Here is a 21,908-nt window from a genome sequence, read left to right on the forward strand (position 1 = left end):
TTCATGGTCTTGGTTTTTCTTTTGGTGTTAAGTATTAGGATTACTTAAAAGCAAAAAGATAATTTGGCTCCTTGGATCTCACCTTGTAAATGACATAGTCCAGCAATCACTTTATCCGGGGGTGGAAGGACAGGTGAGATCTTGTCTGGTCACCCTTGAGGTGATCTCTGCGCAAACTTCATGGGGAATTTCATGCTGTGAGGGTTGGAAAGTTGCTAGATAACCTCTTAAAATGACACGGAATTCTGATTTTAGGGTATATGAAAACAAAATGGTGGACTTCTGACAAGGGACCCTAGAATTTTATGTAATGAGCATTCTTGAAACATAAATGTTTTATCCTGAAGCTACCTTAATAAAGAAACTAAGTAATAACAGCTTTAAGATAGAATCATGTGATTTGGGAGTGTTCCATTTTGCAATTTAATGGGTTAGTCATTACTTCAGTGGAAGAGTTTCAAATAATGATTTATAGCCACCTTTTAAGAAGTTTATATTAGGAAAATATTTTACATGCCTAATAGATGAATATATCTCGCTCAAACTTTTGAGTGATTCACTGTGTAAAATTTTGTCTTAAAACATGGAAAAACTGACAAAAGCACGCTCATGGTTTTCAAGAGTAATTCTTTTTTTTTTTTTTTTAAGACTTTATTTATTTATTTGACAGAGAGAGGAACAGCCAGCGAGAGAGGGAACACAAGCAGGGGGAGTGGGAGAGGAAGAAGCAGGCTCCCAGTGGAAGAGCCCGATGTGGGGCTCGATCCCGGAACACCAGGATCACTCCCTGAGCCCAAGGCAGACGCTTAACGACTGCGCCACCCAGGCGCCCCAAGAGTAATTCTTGAGATATTAAGAATTAGAATTTGTTCTTAAAGGAATTTCTTAATGAAAGTCTGAGGAACACACATTTCTGAGCACCTTAGTTTTACCTCTATAGCCACTTCAAGAGAAGAATGAAGTTATGTGAGAATAACACAGAAATAACAACAAAAATAAAGTAAGAATGCTTTCATTCCCAGTGACTGGCTTGCTAGGTTAGCCAGCTTTAGCCACTACAATTTTACTAGGAGATGACTTTCTTCTCTGTATGATCTGTTCTCTACTCCTCGGCCAGACTAAGCCTTGCGGTAAAGAGCCCACCGGAGAACAAGCAGGTTACTCGAGGAGGCGGAGACATCTCTCCAGTGCAACAGTAAATTGAACTCTATACGGAGCAATGCTAAAAAGGAAAGCTGGACACTATATACTAGTCTTTTTTACTTTTAGTCTTTGATACTGAAAGAATGGTGATCAGAATCACAACTGGAATCTTTAGAGAACTTAGTACATTTGTAAATTTTGTTTAGAAAAAATATACGGGTAAGGACATCAATGGATAGTGTGAAAAAGAAGAGCAATGATGGAAGGGGTGGGGGAGACTAGCCCTATTCGATATTAGAATATATTGTAAAATAGTAGTTGTGAATGTATAATAACACAAAAATAAAATACAGATGGCTCAAAAGAGAGCCATAATGTATGCTGATCTAAAAATAACAAAAATAAGGAAAGAAAATATTAAACAGATATTATTTTAACTTCACATTTACTTCTTTCCATGTGTCAGAATAAATTCCAAATGGACTGTAGAGATAAAAAGGAAAATCAGCAAAGGACAGACTATAGTATTTATCCAAAAAGGCGTTGGTTTTTATTTTAAATTTTTTAAATTTTTTAAAGTTTTTTTGTGGTGGGGGAAGGAAGGACAAAGGGAGAGGGAGAGAGAATCTTAAGCAGGGTGTGGAGCGTGACGTGGGGCTAGATCTCACCACCCTGACGCTCAGGTTGTGACCTCAGGGTCGTGGAATAGAGCCCCGCGTAGGGCTCTGCCCGCATCTCGGAGTCTGCTTAAGATTTTCTCTTTCAATCTCCCTCTGTCCCTACCACTCATGCTCTCCCTCTCTCTCAAATAAATAAATAAATCTTTAAAAAAAATCAGGAAACCGCTTACAAAATTTACAGTGCAAGAAAGAACTCATAAAAACGCCTTGAAGCACATAATTTAAAGATACCTCTCAAATATTAGTGTGAATACTTCTTACTTTTTAAAGAACAAAAACCTAGTTCTATTCCCACAAAATAAAAATGTCCCTTAACATTGCCAAAACCTGTGTGGAGATCCCAGAATACTCCCTGCCCTTCAGAGACTGCCAGTCACTCATTGTGAACCGTGGGAAGAAGCAGTGACAGAATCCAGGTGAAGACTGCATGAACTGAGGTTGGCTTATATTTTCTGAAACTAAGAATTGTGTGTGTTACAGTTATAATCTCTGTGTTTTCCCTAATTAAGCAGAAACAGATGGGCCTGGGTATCCTCATTTCTATCTAGAATAAGAATTTGGTTTTAAATTGTGTCGTTACTTATTAAGTTAGAAGGATGGTTTTGCCTTAATCAAATTAGGCTCTTACAACATTACGAGTCCAGTAGCAAATATGAGGCTTAGGGTACGCAAGATAGCGTGGGGGAAAGCAAAATAATTGGGGAGAAGATACACTGGAATGTCAAAGGTGCTGGATGAACATTTCAAGGCATTGACAAGAGAAATGCTGAAGGCAGGACACAGCAAGTCAAGGGTCAGTAAGGGTGGGGAGACAGTGAAAAGTGAGAACTTTCTTGAAGGAAGGGAGGGGTTGAAGCCATCTATTAAAGGAAGTGTCGGAGCTGGTTTGGCCAACCTGAAAGTGAAGTCACACAAGTACAGCTATAAGGGGTGCAAAGAAAAGTCTCATACTCTGCCTAGTGATATGTCGAGAAAATATTTCCTAAAACGTTAACAGTAGCTTTCTTCACAGGGTGGGGTTTTTACTTTCTCTACATTTTCCTGTATTTTTTGAAAAAAAAAATATCATCACACATCTCATGTATACAAGAGAGGAAAATGATAGTTACATTTAGAGGGAAAGGGGTTTAGTGCTGATCTATAGGGATAAACGGAGGCTGTATAAATGCGCGGGCCAAGAGTACAGGAAGTGGAGGATTAGAGTAAAATTTCCAGCTCTGTTTGTCCAGTCTATCTGACACTTAACTTTCCTCCCCACTTTCTATTGTGAATAATTACAAGCATATCCAAAAGCTGAAATTGAAGTTGAAAGTGAACATCAATATACCCAACCTAGATGCTTTGTTAGCATTTTGCCGTTCTTTGCTTTATCATAGCCGTTCACCTTTGTTTTTTGATTCATTTCAGAGTAAGTTGCAGAAACCAATACCCTACTTAATACTAAATTTTAATAACCTTCCCCCACCCCTGCACCCCCATACAACTCAAGACTAGTTCAGAAACCCCCAGTAGGCTGTTATGCACTTAAATCTGATCTCGTTTCTTATACCTAGACACTGTTTCCAATCCAAACATGTCCAAAATCAGTTGCCTACCCAGAAGGCAAAGTTTACCAAACCTTATCCTGACTCTTTCTATATATCTAGAACTATGTAATTTGTTCAACTCATAAAATATTAAAGACAGAAAAGGAAACTAGCTAATCTGGGGTCTCCAATTCCAATGTTTCCAGGAACCAAGCCGGTAACATAAAACAATGGGTATCTCATATATAAAATCAAATGGATCTGGTAATGGAGGCTGACCAAACTTCCGTGTGGGGAGGCAGCAAGGAGAAACAAAGCTACCCAGAGAGCCTTAGGAAACAGAATTTTCAGTTGGGGCAACCTTCTAGCATCAGCCTAATGGTTCCAAGAGCCATTTATTGTAACCATCATTTCGCTTTAGTCTTCTCCGTGGGTCTAGGGCAAATTTACTAGAATAATTAAAATAGTATGCTGTTAAATCGAATCCTTCTCTTAAAGTATTTATAAATGCAGGATCCGTAGCTGTTCAGTTCAGCGCAGACCTTAACAACGGAAACAGTAGTGTAGCTATTACAAACGTAGAGATGTACTATGCGTCTAGTTTTTGCAAGTTGCTTGCCCAAGAAAGCAATACTCCCTCATGTCTGGACTGACTGCCTGTCTGTAATGAGCACTGAAGGAGGAGAGACCAGTGTTCTCGCTGATCAAAGAGTAGGTATACCATCATTTTTTAGGAATGTCCTGGAAGATTTCTTTTTCTTTCTTTTCTCTTTTTTCTCTCCTCTCCTCTCCTCTCCTCTCCTCTCCTCTCCTCTCCTCTCCTCTCCTCTCCTCTATTCTTCTTCTCTTTTCTCTTCGATGTGTATCGCTTACAAGTTAAATAGGAGGGTTTATCATGTGGAAGGGAAGAAGGGTGAGCAAATAGGGATGTAGACGTGTCAGGACATAGGAAGGTATATCTGGGTTTTCTTGCCTAATTAATCATTAAGACACTGTTGTGCTGGCTACTTTCTAGAATTTCCTCCCTCTCGGCATGACCTGCTTATCAAATTCAATCAATGCTTGCTGAAGTTGGCTAACTTTTACACCTACTGAGAACTGAAACCACCTAAGCTCTGTGGACTCAGTAGCTACAGGTGGACTTTGCTCAGAAATCCCAAGTTACAACAATTCCACCTTCACAGTCTTCTCTTTGTGTGCTTGATAATTAACAATAGATAGTTTGGAAATTCCCTCGCTCCCCCACACCCTAGGTAACTAATTTAAACAGTATGTATCTCAGCCCTATTGTGTCGGCATAGCTATGTTCTGCTATTAAAAAAAAAACTCCACCCAGTCCTGAAATGCTGTCTCATGCAGTTGTGGGTACACGTGACAGAATTAGTTTCTTTCGGGTGAATGTCCTCATGTGATAAAGTAAACTCAACTACTTGTCTTTCAAAGCTGTAATGATAAAATTGTTGGTAGTTCTTTGGACTATGTCTAGGCATTCACACAACAAAATGTATTCATTTAAGTTAAACATCCCAAATATCTACCTTATTAAAATGCTTTCACTATATTTCACACAAATGCTTTCAGCTCAAAGATCAAATTCAGCAGATGTTTATTTCAATTTCCACTTCTTTTGACCTCTGCCAGGATTTACATAAGGGTTGAATTTATTGTTGGCTTATCAGTTTGTGAAGCTCAAATCTGAGGATAGGACAGTGATTCTAAGCTCTGGTTTTACAAATTCCACTAGCTGATGTTTAGAAAACATAGTAAAAATTTAAAAATGTTAATGAAAGAAGTTAATTTTTATTGAATCAATCTTTTTAAAGAGCATATCACATTTTGGGGAAAAATGGGTCTTCTAAAGCAGAGGTTTCAATATGAAAAAAATAAAGAGAAACATTCTATAAATGATTTTTAAAATTTTCCTTCTCAAACACTTATTTTGACATAAGTTTATTTTGAAGGTGCTCTGCATGCTTTCCTTACAAAATAAATATTTCAGAGAAATTTTTTGTAGCTTTTATTGTGTGACAGGCATTAATCTGAAGACATTCATAGATAAACCAATGTAATTCTTGCAACAACCCTAGTAGATAGGTAGAGTTATTCATCCCTTTTTACACATGGGGAAACTGAGGCACAGAGTGCGTAAATTGTTCAAAGTCACATAGCTGGTAATGGGCAGCACTGAGATTCAAACCCAGGAAGTCCACCTCCAGATGAGATTTATTTTAAATTTTGTTCACTAAAAGTTTACTCATTTCCGTAGGAGAATTCCTGAAATACTGGGTAAGAGTTGGCATAAGTGGTCATCGAAATGGGTGAGCAGCATATGAATTACTAATGCAAACTTGGACTGGATATTTGAATCATTTGGGCGAGTTTAAAAGATAAAGGGACCTGAGCCCCACCTGAGCTGAATCACATAACGGTGTAATTTAAAGTTTAACAGGCGGTTCCAATGTGCAACAAGGCTGGGAACCACTGGTTCAAACCTCTTTAGCTAAGTCTTAGTGCAGGGGACCTCAAACTCTGATGCAAAGTATGCATCAGAATCCCCTGGAGGTCTTGCTAACACACAAGGGGCCGGGTCCCACTCCTAAAACTTGTTTGGTCAGACTTGGGTAGAACCCAAGAATTTCTATTAAGTTCCCAGGTAACGTTGATGCTGCTGGTTTAAGAAGCACACTTGGAGAACCACTGTCTTAATAGGCTGGGATAAGAGTAAAGGGGGGTGGTGGAGCCCCGGGAGACACTGGACACTGGACACTCCCAGTAGCTCATCAACCCTGATGATGACACATTTCCTCCACTTTGTTGGTTTGCCCTGTACCACTGATCAAGGATGACGGGGGAAAGGGAAAAAGAAAGATACGAAGTTACAGGGAAGTGAGGGAAAAGAGATAAAGAAGAGAAATCAACTTCTGGTCCATAAAATAAAGTTTTGTGGCTCTCTCACTGCCCTAACCATATGTCAAGTAGAGATAGGCAGAATATAAAATGAGAAAATTTAACAGTACACCTTTCTATATCAGAAACAGAACAGAAACACATGGCTGTGAGTGAGACTAGTGGGCAGGTGAGTTGGGCTGTTGGTTCAGGTTATGAAAGCATTTGTTAGTTCAGCCCCTGTAGAGTAACCTGAAAACCTGAACTAGGGTCACTCTTTGAAGTCAAGGGCAAGGACAGATACCCTCCCCCCCCCCCCCATCCTAGCTTCATGGAAAGAGACCAAATGATCTGCCACTAAGAACTTCCTTAGGATAGACCAGCGGTTCTTAACTGGCGATGATTTTGATAGAGTAATAGATCCTGGCGGGGGCATTTTGTAATATCAGGAAATGCTTTGTATGTTGTCACGACGAGGGGGCAGGGGTACTACTGACACCCAGTAGGTAGAGACCGGAGATGCTGCTAAATATCTCACAAAGCCCAAAAGTGCTGAAATTGGGAAAGCCTGGGCTAGACACGGTCCCAGAGCCAGAACCCGGGCCAAGCTGCCAACTGACTTAGTAATGAGTACATTAAATGTGCAGTATGACGGTGAGCCTGATCCCGCAGCTGTCAATGTAGAGCTGCTTCTGGGCTGGGGTCCTCAAGAAGAAGTAGTAGAGAGGAGCACAACACTAGAGAAGGCACTTAGGATGAAAAAATGAGCCAGTCGACCAAAAAAACCTTTTCAAAATGGGTCTACAACACAAAATTCCAAAATATGGAAAGAAAACTATTAAAGGAAATAAAGACCTAACAAAATTAATAATTAAAAGATGGGTTTACCTTCAGTTAAAATGGTAGAGCAATCTGAAAATGACTTTCCAGATTCAGGAGACATCAAGAAACAAATATATGAATGATATCCATAGGAGAATATACGAACACGTGAAACAAATAGGAAGATAGTAAGTAAAAACAGGTGAAAACAACTATTGGAAATTGGAAATAAAAACTTAATCATTGGAACAAAAATTCAGTATATGGGATAAAACCTGGATTGGGCATGAGTAGTGTGAACAACTATCCTGGTCTGTCTGGGACTAAGTTGTTTCTGGGACATAGGACTTTAGTGCTAAAACTGGGAGAGTGCTGGGCAAACTGAGAAAATTGGTCACCCTGGACACAATGAAGAAAAACTTGGTGGATTGAAAGATGAAGTTGATGAACTGACTTAGAATTCATCACAGAGAGACACAGGGTTAAAAAATTTGGAAGAGTAATTAAAAGCATGGAGGACAGCATGAGATTTTTATCTAATAGGGACCCTAGGCAAAGAAAGTAGGAAGGATAAAATGGTAAAGTAATAGTTTTTAGGAAATCGTAGCTAAGAATTTTGCAAAATTGCAAAAAGTCATTAGGCTTTAAATCAGGCAAGTATAGACTGTGGGCCAAATTCAGCCTGCCATGTTTTATAAATAAAGTTTTATTGAAACACAGCCATACCCATTTGTTTATGCATTGTCTATGGATGCTTTCATGCTACAGTGGTAGAGCTGAATGGTTGTAACAGAGATCATAGGGATTGCAAAGCCTAAAATATTTACTTTTTTTAAAAAAGATTTTATTTATTTATTTGACAGAGAGAAAGACAGCCAGCGAGAGAGGGAACACAAGCAGGGGGAGTGGGAGAGGAAGAAACAGGCTCCCAGCAGAGGAGCCTGATGCGGGGCTCTATCCCAGGATTCTGGGATCATGCCCTGAGCCAAAGGCAGACGCTTAACGACTGAGCCACCCAGGCACCCCTAAAATATTTACTATTTGGCTCTTTATAAAAATGTTGTAGCCTCCTCTTAAACCTGATACTCTCAGTACCAAGCAGGATAAATAAAAATAAATTCACATCTCTATGAAGTATAGTAAAGCTGCAAAACAGAAACATAAAGAAACATCTTAAAGGGAATGACAGAATTTCACCTACAGAGAGTGACGGATTTGACGGCGCACATACTCCAACAATAACCAAGTCAGAAGCCAGTGGAGTGAGTCTTTAAAATGATGAGGGAAAGTAACTATCAATTTAGAATATGCACAGGCAAACTATCATTTAAGAATGAAGTAAAAATGAAGACATTTTTCAGTCACACAAAGACCAGTATAAACCAATATACATTGTAGTATATATTACTCTTTTTCCAAATGGGCTCCCAATCTCTGCCATTACCCCAAATGCCATGACAATTGTACATCCCTACGTGTCTGTCCTTTTAGCTGAGGTAAGACCATGTGTGACTTACTTTGGCCTATTAAATATGAGTGAAAATGATATACATCTCTTCCAAGGAGAAGTTTTAAGAACTAGAGATAGGGTTGGAGGGTTGTGTTCAGTGGGTAATTACACTGTATTTAGGGCCTTTTGTTTGGGAGAACAATAATGGAAATCTTAATAAAGAACTGTAGAAATTGCTAGACAGTAGGCAGAGCATATGTACTTGGGTAAAAGGATATATGAATCTAGAGCAGATGAGTAAGACGTAAGAAACAAACATGGAGTCTTATGAAACGTATTGTCCAATATGACAGAATTGGGAGCCTAGAAACCGAGTCATGTATATATGGGAAATGGACATATGACCAAGGAGGCATTAGAAAGTGGTAGGAGAAAAGAATAGATGAAAATAAGTAGTACTAAATTGGTTATACACATGGGAATATATTAGATGACTACCTCATATCACAACTATAAATAAAATCTTGATGTGAACTCTGGGAAACAAACTGAGGGCTTCAGAAGGGCAGGGGGTGGGGGATTGGGATAGGCCGGTGATGGGTATTAAAGAGGGCATGTATTGCATGGAGCACTGGGTGTTATATGCAAATAATGAATCATGGAACATTGCATCAAAAACTGGGGATGTACTGTATGGTGACTAATATAACAAAATAAAAGTTATAAAAAAAAATAAAAATAAAGACCTAAACATGAAAATCAAATCTTTAAAAGTTTGAAAGAAAAATGAAAGGTTAGGAAACAGCTTTAATATTTGGGGGTAGGGAATAACTTCTTTAAAAGGATGTCAAAAACAGAAATGATAAAAGGCCTATTTTTAAATTTGTTAGTGTTAAGTTTCAAAACCTCTATATAAAAAAGAGACACCAAAAAAATGAAGTAAAAAAGAAGCCAGGGAACATAAAATTCACAATGCACATAATCGACCCAGGATGAATGCCTAGAATTGAATAAGGATTTTCTATAAATCAACTTGAAGAGATGATCTGTAAGAAAATGGACAAACTACGTGAAAAGGATTTACAAAAGAGGTTGCCTGAATGGTCAATAAACTTAAGACAACACGTTCCATCTTCGTAGTGATCAAGGAAAATTAAAACAACAATGAAGTGGGATTTTACAAATTCTCAGAATTCGTCAGAATACCTGACGATACTGGTATTAGGGTTGATGGAGAGAAATGGCAACCGTCCCACAGGCTGGTGAGAGGGAAATTGTCACAATGACTTCAAAGAACCACTTGCTAACATTCAGTAAACTTGAAGGTGCCCATGCCCTATGTAGAAACATATTCATTCTAGGACTGTTTGAAGTGGAAAATAAGGACAATAAATTAAATGTTGGGAGAATAGGTGAACAAATTGCAATGTAATTACATAACAAGTCAATAAATTGAACCAGACCTGCGTGTGTCCAAATGGATATGTCTTGAAGACATACCAATGTAGGGTGAAAAAAGGCATTTGCAGAAATAAAAGCAGACAAAACAACACCATATGTTATTTTACAGACACAGGCAGATGAAATATAAACATAAAAACATGCCCGGGTAGGCAAGATGCTGCTTTTAGAGCAGGTGTCCTCCTGCTGTTGGAGGGAGGGGCATGGAACTGGGAAGGGCGAAAAGAGATCTTCAACTTTGTCTTTTTCATTTTTTTTTAAAAGATGGCAAAATGGCAATATTATGACAAAACGGTAATATGTGTGAAATCTGGGTGGTACGTGAGAATTTATTTGTTTTGTAACATACCATAATATTTTTTTCATACCATATTATTTTATTTTATTAAACATTTTTTAAAGAATTTATTTTTTTATTTGAGAGAAAGTACCAGAGGATGACAGAGAGAGAGAGAGCATGGGGGGGGTGCAGAGGCTGAGGGAGAAGCAGACTCCCCGCTGAGCAGGGAGCCGGATGCGGGGCTTGATCCCAGGACCCTGGGATCATGACCTGAGCCAAAGGCAGATTCCTAACCTATTGAGTCACTCAGGTGCCCTCGTACCATAATATTTTCAAAAGAGAATGACATGAGAGGACAGAAAGGACAGATGGAATCCAACGTGGACAATTACGGAAGTGATATTGAAGTTACCAAATCAAGAGCTGAAATCCTACACCCACTTACTTTAAGGACAAGGGTGTCACACGTTTAATGTATGCCAAAATGTGCTCCAAGAGGTGGCTCTCATTTCCTCCTACATGTCTTTACATGGGGATGAAAGAGATCTCCTAGTATTTGAACCTCTCATCCTTGGCTTAAAACTGGATTGGCACAGCACAGGATTTTTTTTTTTTTTTTAACACATTAGGCTAGATCTTGCTGCAAAAGGCAGGTGCCCCTTTTTCAGAAGAAGAGGATATAAGCCAGGTAGTGGGGATGGGGAGAAGCATGAAGAGTTGAACGGATTTCCATGTGGGGATATTAGCATATTTTTCAGGACCCCTCCAGCTTACATGATAAGAACAAGAGTCTCATTCTCCTTGAAAGAAAAGGGTTGGAAGCCCAGCTATTAAGGGGATCCTTCTAGCTCACTTTTTATGTTCTCTGATTCCTCTGATTTATGTTCTCTGCTCTCAGCTGGGTTATCACTGCAGTCGCTCAAGTTCCTTGAAGGTCTCTAAACCCATTCCCTCTAGAAACCCTACACTATTTATTCTCTAACTTGATGGTGTTCAAATTTGGGCCACAGTTTTAAAAGAGAGAAAAAGTCAATATTTAAGCCCCAGCGTGGTCAAGGCTGCCTGCACAGTACACATATCACCTCAGAAGTAGCCCTACTTTCTTTCTTTCTTTTATTTTAAAAAATTTTATTTATTTTATTTGAGAGAGAGAGAGAGAGAGAGAGAGACTGTGCACAAGATGAGCTGGGGGAGGGGCAGAGGGAGAGAATCTCAAGCAGACTCCATGCTGAGTGTGGAGCCCAACATGGGGCTGGATCCTACGACCCTGGGATCATGACATGAGCTGAAACCAAGAGTCTGACACTCAACCGACTGAGCCAGCCAGGCGCCCCAGAAGTAGTCCTACTTTCAAAATGTAAACCAGATAATGGCCCTCACTCCTTTGCTTTGGACCCTCCAGTGACTGCTAGGGTGAACAAAATAAGACCGAATCCCTTGGCTGCTCCCTGTTTCTTAAAAGCACCTCTGGCCACTTTCATCTGCCCGTGTTTATCCCCTAGCCATCCTGGTCTTCTTGTAGATCCAAGCTCTCCTCGTCTCGCAGCAGCTTTTGCACTTGCCATTTCCTCTGCTTGGAGCAGTTCTTACTGCCATGTTTCCCGCGTCTGGCTCATTCTTGCTGTTTGGTGCAGCAGTTCTCCACCCTCGCTGTGCCCCACCTCTCACCTCAAGGTTTTGATTTAACTGGTCTCAGTTGGGGCCTCGGGAATGGGTATGACTTCTCAGCTGCTCAAGTGATTCTCATGGGCAGCCAGAGTTGAGAACCAGTGCTTTAGTGTAGACGGCACTTTATGAGACCAGAGCCCTAGAGACGACGTCTCCTTTCCCTGTGTATTTACCTCCTTCCTGAAGTCACTACAAGGTATTTGATTTGTTTACTTTGATTCACTTGTGAGCCATCACTTCTACCAAACAGTGGTCCTCTGAGTGCCTGGGTCAGGAGCGGCATCTGAAAACTTACTAGAAATGCAAAATCTTCAGCCCTGTCCCTGACTGAGAGGCATACTAACATTGGAGACCCAGCGCACTGAGTGTAAGCTTTAGGGGGCTGAGACCCCGTCTGCGTTGTTCACCCTGCATTCTCATCCAACCAAACCCCAGTGTGGAGTAGAGGCTCAATAAACCTCGGTCGAATGACTGAGCGGGTGAGAGCACGTTTCTTTTGTCAGTAGCTCACATGTCAACTGAAAGTCGAATGAAAGGAGCTAAACAAACAAAAACTCCAAAACCAACTTTTACACCATTTCTTAAAACCTCCTAAGTTTATTCATAAAAGATTTTTTCCTCACCCACCACGACCATACAAAAATTGGTGCATTATTAGATACCTGCTTCTCCTTTTCTTTTTTCCAGAAAATTCAATAACTTGAAATGTACCTAAAATTACTTGTCATGTGGATGGGTAGCATTCTGTTTTTGTTTTCATTTTAGGACCATGAGGTGAGCTAATTTGCCTATGTTCACAGATCAAGTCAATTTCTACAGGGGCGGATGTTTGAGAATTAGAATCCTATTGCTATGTCCTTCTACTTCTAAAATGTGGAATCATGTTATAAAGAACATAGGCCAAGTTACAAAGAACGTGGGCCACTTCCAAAATGTAAAATCATGTTATAAAGAACATGGGCCAACATAGGGCTAACTCCATAGCTTTCCTGAGCAGCAACATGTATAAATGAATATATTGCCTATATTATCATAAAGAAAGAAAAATAAGAAACAATCTAAATGTCTAACTGTATGGATATGATTAATTCTTGGAAAAATGATTCATCATGAAAAATGCTATCATAACTCAGATATTACTTAGGATATTTTAAATAAAAAAGCAGGTAAGGAAAAGGTTTATAAAGTATGATAGCACTTATAAAAAATCATATTTATAAAATATGTTTTAAAATGATGAAATTCTAGAAAGCTCTCTACCAACTTCGCAGGGATTGCTCCCAGGTGTTGGAACTACCGAAAATATATATTGTTTCATTTCTGCATATGTATATTTCTAAGAAATTTTCTCTAATACTATGTGTTACTTTTGTAATAGAGAGATGGTAATCCCCTGAGAAAACATTGCTTAAGTATTGCACCAAATACCCACTACCCAGTTAAACTTTTTTTCTGGTATTATCACCTCGTTTTCCCTAAGAAAACCCAAATAACTCTGTAAACTTCACTTATTTTTGAAAATGTTATCAGTAATTGTAAGGTCAAGCTTTCTTCTAAGAATCTGGGACCTAAAGACCCAGTTGGAAACACTACGGGGACTTCTAAGTCCCATCTGGACAGGTGGCTGCCTTTCTCCAAGAGTGTGGCTGCAGGTAGGATCCCCATGCCACCATTTCCTCCATGGCTGCTCACTCCTCCCTGCCATCACTCTGCACCTCTGACCCAATCTCTTTTCCTCCCTTTCTCCTCTATGGCGAGGTTATTCTCTCTCACCTCTGTATTTCCCAATTCTGGCTCAAGAGTCTCCCAACCTATCCCATGAAGCCCTTTCGCTCTCTACTCCAATGCCTGAGGTGCATTCCGTCCCCCAACTGTGTACCTGCAGGAGTCCTTGTCTCAGTCCCTGTCTCTTCACCAGGGGCTGGCAGAGGAAGCAATCCCCTCTCTCACAAGAGAAGGGATAACCAAGTTTCCAGTCTTCCGGGAACTGGGGAATGATGGAGGGGCTGCATGGGGTAGAAAGTTAGCTCTCCTCTAGACTCTGGGAGCATAAGAACACTACATGTATAAGAACACAGACGAGTTTTACAGAGAAATAATAGGAAACTGTGTAGTAGAATACTAACACCACAGTTCAGCGACATTAGGGGTTAAGCGAGTTGCTATGGTACCATTGGGAATCCAGTCACTCTTTTAAGTGTGCTCCAAATAATGACTTTCAGTTAACTTTGGGAACACAACCTGTCCCTAAGGTTTGGACTATTTGGGTTTTGTTTGCAGATCTCTTAGCTAAAATACCAAAATGCGTTTTTAAACAACAGAGCTCCTTTACAAAATCCACTGTGGTCAAAATGGCACTCATCACCAGCAATACTGCCCAACATTCACCACTGGACTTCTCTGGGATCCAAAACGCTTATAACAGGAAACTTGACTCCATTACTGATCCTGGCACCTTGCTATCTTAAGAGGCAAAGACAAAGAATGCAACTTTTCTTTCCGTAGGTCATAGCCCTTCCTCTATTCTGAAGGCTAGAATCAGAAACGGGAAATCCCGAAGCCACAGGCTCTCAACTGGTGTAACACTCAGCAGCTTTATTTGCAAATGGAACAAAAACGGGTCAAGCAAACATTCCAAAGGCTTGGAGGGCTTGGCCGAGAACCTCCCCACCCCTCCCTGCTCTGCGTAGAGAAGATGAGATGTTTGCCAGGCGACCAGGGAGAGTCATAAAATCTCTTACTTACCATTTTATTGGAAAGAGTTGATGTGCCTGGCACAGGGCGACCCCGAAGATGCCGTAAGGCGGACAGTGAATGTGCAAGTTAGCTTTGCAGGGTGCACTTCCTTTTTTGAACCGTGTGGTCTGTCCAGCCTTCACACATTGATATGTAAGGTTTATTTGCATGTTATCTCAGCCCTCAGGGCATTTGTATAACTGGCCAGGTTTATCAAGTTCTTATACTTTAATAATATGAGAACAAGTACTTGGGGGAAGTTTGAAGTCCGGAAGATGACATGGAATTTTTTAAGAAGTGCCTGGATATTACATCTTGTGTACATGATTAACTTGTTTTTTTAATTTTAATTTTTTTTAAAGATTTTATTTATTTATTTTTGCAAAAGAGAGAAAGAGAGAGAGAGAGCATGAGTGGGGCGGAGGGGCAGAGGGAGAAGCAGACTCCTCACTGAGCAGGGAGCCTGACACAGGACTCGATCCCAGGACCCTGAAATCATGACCTGAGCAGAAGGCAGATGCTTAACTGACTGAGCCCCCCGGGTGCCCAAGATTAACCTGTTTTATATAAAATCTGTATTTGTGAATCTATATCTATCTATCTATGAATGAAGGACACAATCTAAAATGTTAACAGTGGTTGACTTAGGTTGACGGTTTATTACCAATATTGTTTTGTACTTTGCCGACTTTCTGACTTTTCTATTTTGAGTACATAGTACTTGTTAAAAACATAACTATGATCTTAAAAAGAATAACAGGAATATGATAACAATCCCAAATGTATTTAAACCTATCTCACCAATATTTAAATGGTGGAGATATCCATAAACGTATCATAGGAGGGCATTCGTTTCATTAAAAATATAAATTATACATCAATCTAGCTTCACGTGTTAGGTTTTTAGCAATTTTTATTAGCATCAGGTGCTTCAATCTCTCATGTTGGTAAACTAGATACGTTCTTCAAGCATGGTGTTTGATCCCAAATCCCACCAATTATCTGCAATACCTCTCTGAACACATTCTGGTACAAGGATTTATCTCCTTTATTTTGAATACATAGCCTGACACTAAAGTAATTTCGAGGGTGGAAGATCATGTTTGTTGCCTCTTGAAAAGGAAAGTCAACTGATTCCTGAATTTTGGGTTGTGAAATTCCAGATCTTCTTGTAAGTACTACCACCTAGGAGAGGGGCACCAAATAGTATTTCACTTGGTGGTGAGCTGATACTAATTACTGCCCTGACAATCCAAGTCCTATATTTAAAAAGATGTTCCCTATTATTTATTTTTTAAAATGCAAATGTTTTTCAAAATGAAGATGTGATTAACAATATGGATAGAATCGTTGCCAGGACAAAGCATGAAGACAGAGCAGGGGGCAAGTTCCAGAGGTGGAAAAGAACCCGATACTACCTTGAAACCTGCGGGTATTTTAAAGAGGGAGTGGTCAGGAATTAAGTGGGTAGTCAGGAATCTGAAATTGCCGTCTCTGGCACATAATAAATGCTCAATGAATAAATGGGAGGAAGATCAAGGTAGGACAGGTGGAGAAACCAGGCATGCTTTTAGATGGAAAACCTTTGTCAGTGGAAGGCCTTGAAATGGAGACATTCTTTAGCTTAACCAAAATGCCTCGTATCTACTGTCTGCTGAAACGTTTTTTTCACAGCGCAGGTACAGTTTAGGGTCTAAAGCAGTGGTTTTCCACCTGGTTGCACATTAAAATCACCTGGCATGCTTTAAAAAATCCCAGTTCCCAGGCTTCAGCCAGGCCATCAAATCAAAATCTCTAGGTTTGAGACACAGTCATCAGGATTTTTTAGTTTCCCAGGAAATCCCAAGGTGCAGGCAAGCCTGGTGTCTAGAAGGAGGGGTGGATGACTTTGGCCACGAGATGGCAAACAGATCATCAGGTGAGCCTTGCCTGTAGAAATAATCCTGATGCTCTGACATTGTTTACTACTGAGTTTTACAACATATTTTCACCATGTAGTCCATACTAATTACTTATTCTTGGTCATTCTATGATTTTTCTCTCTGTACCAGTAAGTTGGACAAAAATTACACATGAACAGAAATCTAGCAATTTCCATAAAAAATGTAGCTCACTGGATAAGTCTCTGGTTAGGAGAACTTTGAATTTCAATTTGTTCAGTTGCATTCCATTTCAACTTGTGCTTATTTCCAAATGAAACTTATGGTAATTTTTAGTTGTTATTGACATAAATCCAGCATTCTGTCAAAAACATTTATTTAAGAGAAGTTACTTGACTAAGAAAGAACAGGTAAGGACTCAAGCTCTCAACCCTACTTCATCATCCACCAATGATTTTTTTTTTTTTTGGAGTGTAATCACTTTACCTAAAAAATATTTCAAAAAGCACGTATGTGAGTATATTTCCTGTGAAGTCAATTAAGTATATAAGCCCCTGAGCAGGAAGGCGAAACAGGAAATGCAATAAAGATGACGGACAATATAGAGATAACCACCTAAAGAAGATAAAGTTCTATTTTCCTGGTATGCGCACTGCAATTATTCCCGCTAGTGAAAGGGAGAAGTAGCTCAGAGGAGGCAAGAGTCTTTAGAATTCTTTAACTACTTGGGCATGCATTCTCTTTTCCTAAATTTGCATTCCAATAATAGTTTTTGTTCAGGCAAGGGTAAAATGAGTCCGCCATATTGGTATTCACCGAAGGTGACCGCTAGGGGGAGACAGTGAGGCCCAAAGATGTGGAGTGGGTCACAGAAACCAGCTTCATTTTTCAAAATCGATTTACAAGAAGATGGAGGGAAAGAGCACTAGTAAAAATTCAGGTAACACTACTTACTGAGAGTTATTTAAAAGCCTTGTTAGTGTTGTATCTATCAGGCTTTAAAAGGAGCCTGGTTAAAATGGTTACCATAGAAGGTTAGAATGACTCATAAACTCTGACATAATTTCACCTTTATATCCCAAATGGCTAACATTTTAGAGAAGAAACAAATGATCACCTCCTTTATGTGCCCAACACTAACATGCCCAGGCAAGACCCCAGAGATAGGAGAACAGAAGGATGTTGAGTCTCACCTCTTCCAGGAAGCCTTCTCTTCTGCGCACTCACTCTTCTCCCTCTTTTTCTGGACGCCTGCAGACTGCAGCACAAAATGAAGCTCTTTGATGTGTTTGCCTTTTATGGTTCTCCCATTGTATCGGCTGCATTAAGTTTGGCTCCCTAACTAGATTTGAAACTCTTCCAGTGCGAATTAATTTGCATACTTCCTTCTGTCATCCTAAGATCCTAGAGCAACTTCTATTTTTCTTAACTTTTTTTTGGCTCATGGGTTCCTTTCGGAATCTGATCAAAACATTATACGGTTTTGCACACTAATCCTGCATGTGTACAGCCTTCCCTGAAGCCCATTATTTATGAGAAGCTGTAGGAAAACTCTCGGCTAAAATATTATCAAGTACTAGGAGAGGGTCACTACATTACTGCTCTTTGATGATGAAATTAAAGCACAGAAATGTTGAGTGACCCCTCGAGTTTCCACACTGGGAAAAGGGTCAGCTAAAACTTCATTATTTTGTAAACTTGTCTCTTTCTATCATCATGCATTTGAACTGCGCCAGCAAAGAACAACTCAAACTCACAAAATAGATTCATAGAAATTCAAGGAAATTCTAGTCTCCCTGTTTGGATAGATATGGAATAGCCAAGTGGAAAGTAGCAGGAAGAAAGCAGGATAAGAACAAGCATGTTTAAAAAGGGTGTGCAAGAGGAAATGGGCAGTTCCTTGGTTTGCCTTATTTCTCTTTCACTTTTTGTTTTGAAAACAGAATGGATTTTCGCTCTTGTACTTTATATTTTTGATGAAAGCAGGCCTTAACCCATTCAGAACATCAATGCTCTGGAAGAAATAACTTCTTTATTTTTTTAAAAGATATTATTTATTTATTTTAAAGAGACAGGGCTCAAGCAGGAAGAGAGCCAGAGGGGGAGAGAGAAGGAAAGGGAGAGAATCCTAAGCAGATTCCATGCCCAGCGTGGAGCCCAACGCCGGGCTCGATCCCACGACCCTGAATCATGACCTGAGCTGAAACCAAGAGTCAAACACGTAACCGACTGAGCCACGCAGGCGTCCCTGGAAGAAATAACTTACTAATCCACTTCAGTAAAAAATGAACTCATCCTGCAACAGAAAGAGACTTCCCACTATATTTCAACAGGATGAGTAAATTTTATTTAAATTCATGGAGAGCACTGAACGATTTTCTTTACAAGTTAAACCCAACCCCAGGCAAACGTTTACTGATCTCTAAAAGAACTGCTGAAACAGGACGATGGAAAATAATCTAAACTTTATTTAAGGAGTCTTTTATCAGACTAACAAACTTGAAAAGGAAAGAGAAAAAAGAACAAAGCGTATAGAATTCTGTGTTATTTATTAATATACTTACTACTTTCTTTTGCTCTACCCTCTCTTGGGTTTTGGGGGGCCTGTAAGGCTCTGCAAGGTCTGTTGAATCTTGCTGTTTTCTACACACGGCTCTTGCTATTCTCTTTTCATGGCTTCTCACCTCTTTGGTCCTCATATGGTCTTTTCAGAGGCAGAATCTAAGTTGCAATCTTTTTGTCTCACTCCTTCTCCAAGTTAAGAATGTTTAACTGACATCATCAAAATACACACTCTCATTGGGTTGGTCTTTGGGCTTGACAAATTCTTAATAATAATTTGTACTTTAACAAGTAAAAGAAAAGGTCACATTTGAAAAATCTATTTCTGCTTTTGACATTCGTTCGTTTGTTCATTCATTCATTCATTCATTCATTCATTCATTCATTCCCAGTTTCCTTCCCAATAGTAAGGTTAGGCCAGAAAAGTTGGAAAATAAACAGATGTGCCTTGGGATTTTACAGATTCAGAGAAGATGACAAAGGGGAAAATGCATCTCTTGAGTTCTTATTCTTTCCCACTGCCAACTAATTGCAGGTATGAATATACTCATTTTCCTAGTTTGTTGTCTGTTTAATTTAAAATAGGAATATTTCCATTTCAGTAAAACATAAATATTGGTGAAGTCTTACATTCTTTTCTTTATTTTTTTAAATAGCCTATTTCATAAATTAGAATTTGTCAGGCAAGAAGCCTACCTAAATATAAAATTATCTATGACTTAATATAAAATTAGCTATAGCTGGGTGTAACCTAGTGACAATTTTTCTTTTGATCAGAAGAATACAAATGTTGCTGTTTTAAATTCTATAGTACCTCTTGGAACTTAATACTACCACTTAGCAACGGTATAAGGAGGACTTAAGAGTATCTATCATGTAGCTATGAAACAAATTTATTATAACGTAATTTGTGAGTTGATTCATTGTCATCCTAACCCTCTTTTTTTAAATCCCTTCTAGGTTGATTGATTTTAGTAAGCTACCACATGATTAAAAAATATTATTGATCTATGCATGATACTGGGAAAACTGGATATCCATAATGCAAAAGAATGAAGCTGGAGTCTTACCTTGTACAATATAAAAAATTAATTCAAAATGATCAAGGACCTAAACACAAGAGCTAAAAAAAACTGTAAGACTCCTAGAAGAACACACAGAGGAGAAGCTTCATGACAAAATTGACATTGGATCAAATGACTTCTTGGATATGGCACCACAAGCACAGGAAACAGAAGAAAAATAGGTAAATTAGATTTCATCAACATTAAAAACTTTTGTGCATCAAAGGACACTATCAATAGAGTAAAAAGGCAACCCCAGAATCAGAGAAAATTGTTTTTTCTGTTTTTAAGTTGTATAGATGATAAGGAATTCATATCCACAATATATAAAGAATTCCCAAGACTCAACAACAAAAAACAACCTGATTAAAAAATAAAGGACTTGAATAGATATTTCTCCAAAGAAGGGATATAAAAGGCCAATAAGGACATGAAAGCATGCTCAACATTACTCATCATTAGGGAAATATAAATCAAAACCACAAAGGATACCACTTTTGTATCTGTTAGGATGGCTATTATTAAGAAACCTAGAAAAGAACAAGTGTTGACCAGGATGTGGAGAAATTGGAGCCTTTGCGCATTGCTGATGGGAATGTAAAATGGTGCAACTGTTGTGGAAAACAGTATTGTGGTTCCTCAAAAAATTAAACATAGATTTAACTTATGATCCAGTAACTCCACTTTCTGGGTATATACCCCCAAAGACGTGAAAGCAGAGATTCAAAGAGGTATTTGTATATTCATGTTCATTGCAGCCCAAAGGTAAAAGCAACCCAAGTGTCCAGCAACAGAGAAATGGACAAATAAAAATGTGATATATATATATAATGAATATATAAATATAACATCAATATATATATTTCATTGCTTTTTAAGGCTGAGTAACATTCTTTGTTGTATATAGGGAAATTCTGATATATGATGAAAGATATTCACTAAGTGAAATAGATGCAAAAGGACAAATGTGCTATGATTTCACTTGTATAAGGAACCTAAAACAGTCAAATTCAGAGACAGAAAGTAGAATAGTGGTTATCAGGGCTGGGGAAGTAGGGACTGGAGGGTTATTTTTTTTTCCCTAGGTGCAGAGTTTCAGTTTAGTATGATGAAAAAGTTTTATGATGGATAGTAGTGATGGTGGCACAACAGTATAAACATACTTAATGCCACTGAAGTGTACATGTAAAAATGGTTAAAATGGGGGCACGGGTGGCTCAGAAAATTAAGCATCTGTCTCTTGATTTTGGTTCAGTCATGATCTCAGGGTTGTGGGACCAGGCCTGGCGTTGGGCTCTGCACTCAGTGGGGAGGCTGCTTGAGATCATCTCTTCCTCTCCCTCTGCCCCTCCCCTGCTGCCTCTCTACAAAAAAAAATTGTTAAAATGGTACTTTGTCACAATAAAAAAAAAATTACTCCTCTTAAAAAAAAAAAATCACTGAACCCACTACGTATTTGGAGGAAAGTACTAAGCCATTCTGCCATAATACATTATTCTCGGTTTTTAGATTTAATCTTCTTGGCTTTCTTAAATGTCACAAATATTAAAGTCACATTCGGAAGGATTTATGTCAATAGCTTTGCATAATAACAATAGTAACAGTTACCATTTATTGTTTGTCTACAAAGGCCAAAGTCATTAAGTGTGTTATCTCAATGAATCAACACAAAAATCCTATGAAGGGAATATTATCACCCCTGGGAGTATCTTAGGGCTTGGGGATTTAGTAACTTGTCTCTTGTTAAAAA

General features: G+C 39.0%; 1 protein-coding gene and 1 long non-coding RNA gene across 4 annotated transcripts in view; one reads left to right on the top strand and one right to left on the bottom strand.

Moving 5' to 3' along the window:
- The window catches only part of FYB1 (FYN binding protein 1), a 153,644-nt gene extending 135,289 nt beyond the window's left edge, over positions 1 to 18,355 (bottom strand). Inside the window, exon 1 of one of the 3 annotated variants that reach the window (XM_057312215.1) lies at positions 17,726 to 18,355. Coding sequence is in view for 2 of the 3 variants with exons in the window: in XM_026506862.4 (XP_026362647.2) it covers positions 14,662 to 14,664 (3 nt within the window). In the remaining variant the exon portion in view is untranslated. Of the gene's footprint in view, positions 1 to 14,661; positions 14,903 to 17,725 lie in introns of those variants that run through there. The other 2 variants (XM_026506862.4, XM_057312216.1) reach the window with 2 other exon arrangements.
- On the top strand, positions 13,401 to 20,403 carry LOC113260920 (uncharacterized). The gene is made up of 3 exons (XR_006410386.2): positions 13,401 to 13,568; positions 19,557 to 19,629; positions 20,055 to 20,403. It is a non-coding gene; the product is annotated as an uncharacterized LOC113260920 (long non-coding RNA).
- Positions 20,404 to 21,908: the final 1,505 nt, after the last annotated feature.

The sequence above is a fragment of the Ursus arctos genome, unplaced genomic scaffold, assembly GCF_023065955.2.
Source record: "Ursus arctos isolate Adak ecotype North America unplaced genomic scaffold, UrsArc2.0 scaffold_15, whole genome shotgun sequence".
NCBI classification, from domain to species: Eukaryota; Metazoa; Chordata; class Mammalia; order Carnivora; family Ursidae; genus Ursus; species Ursus arctos.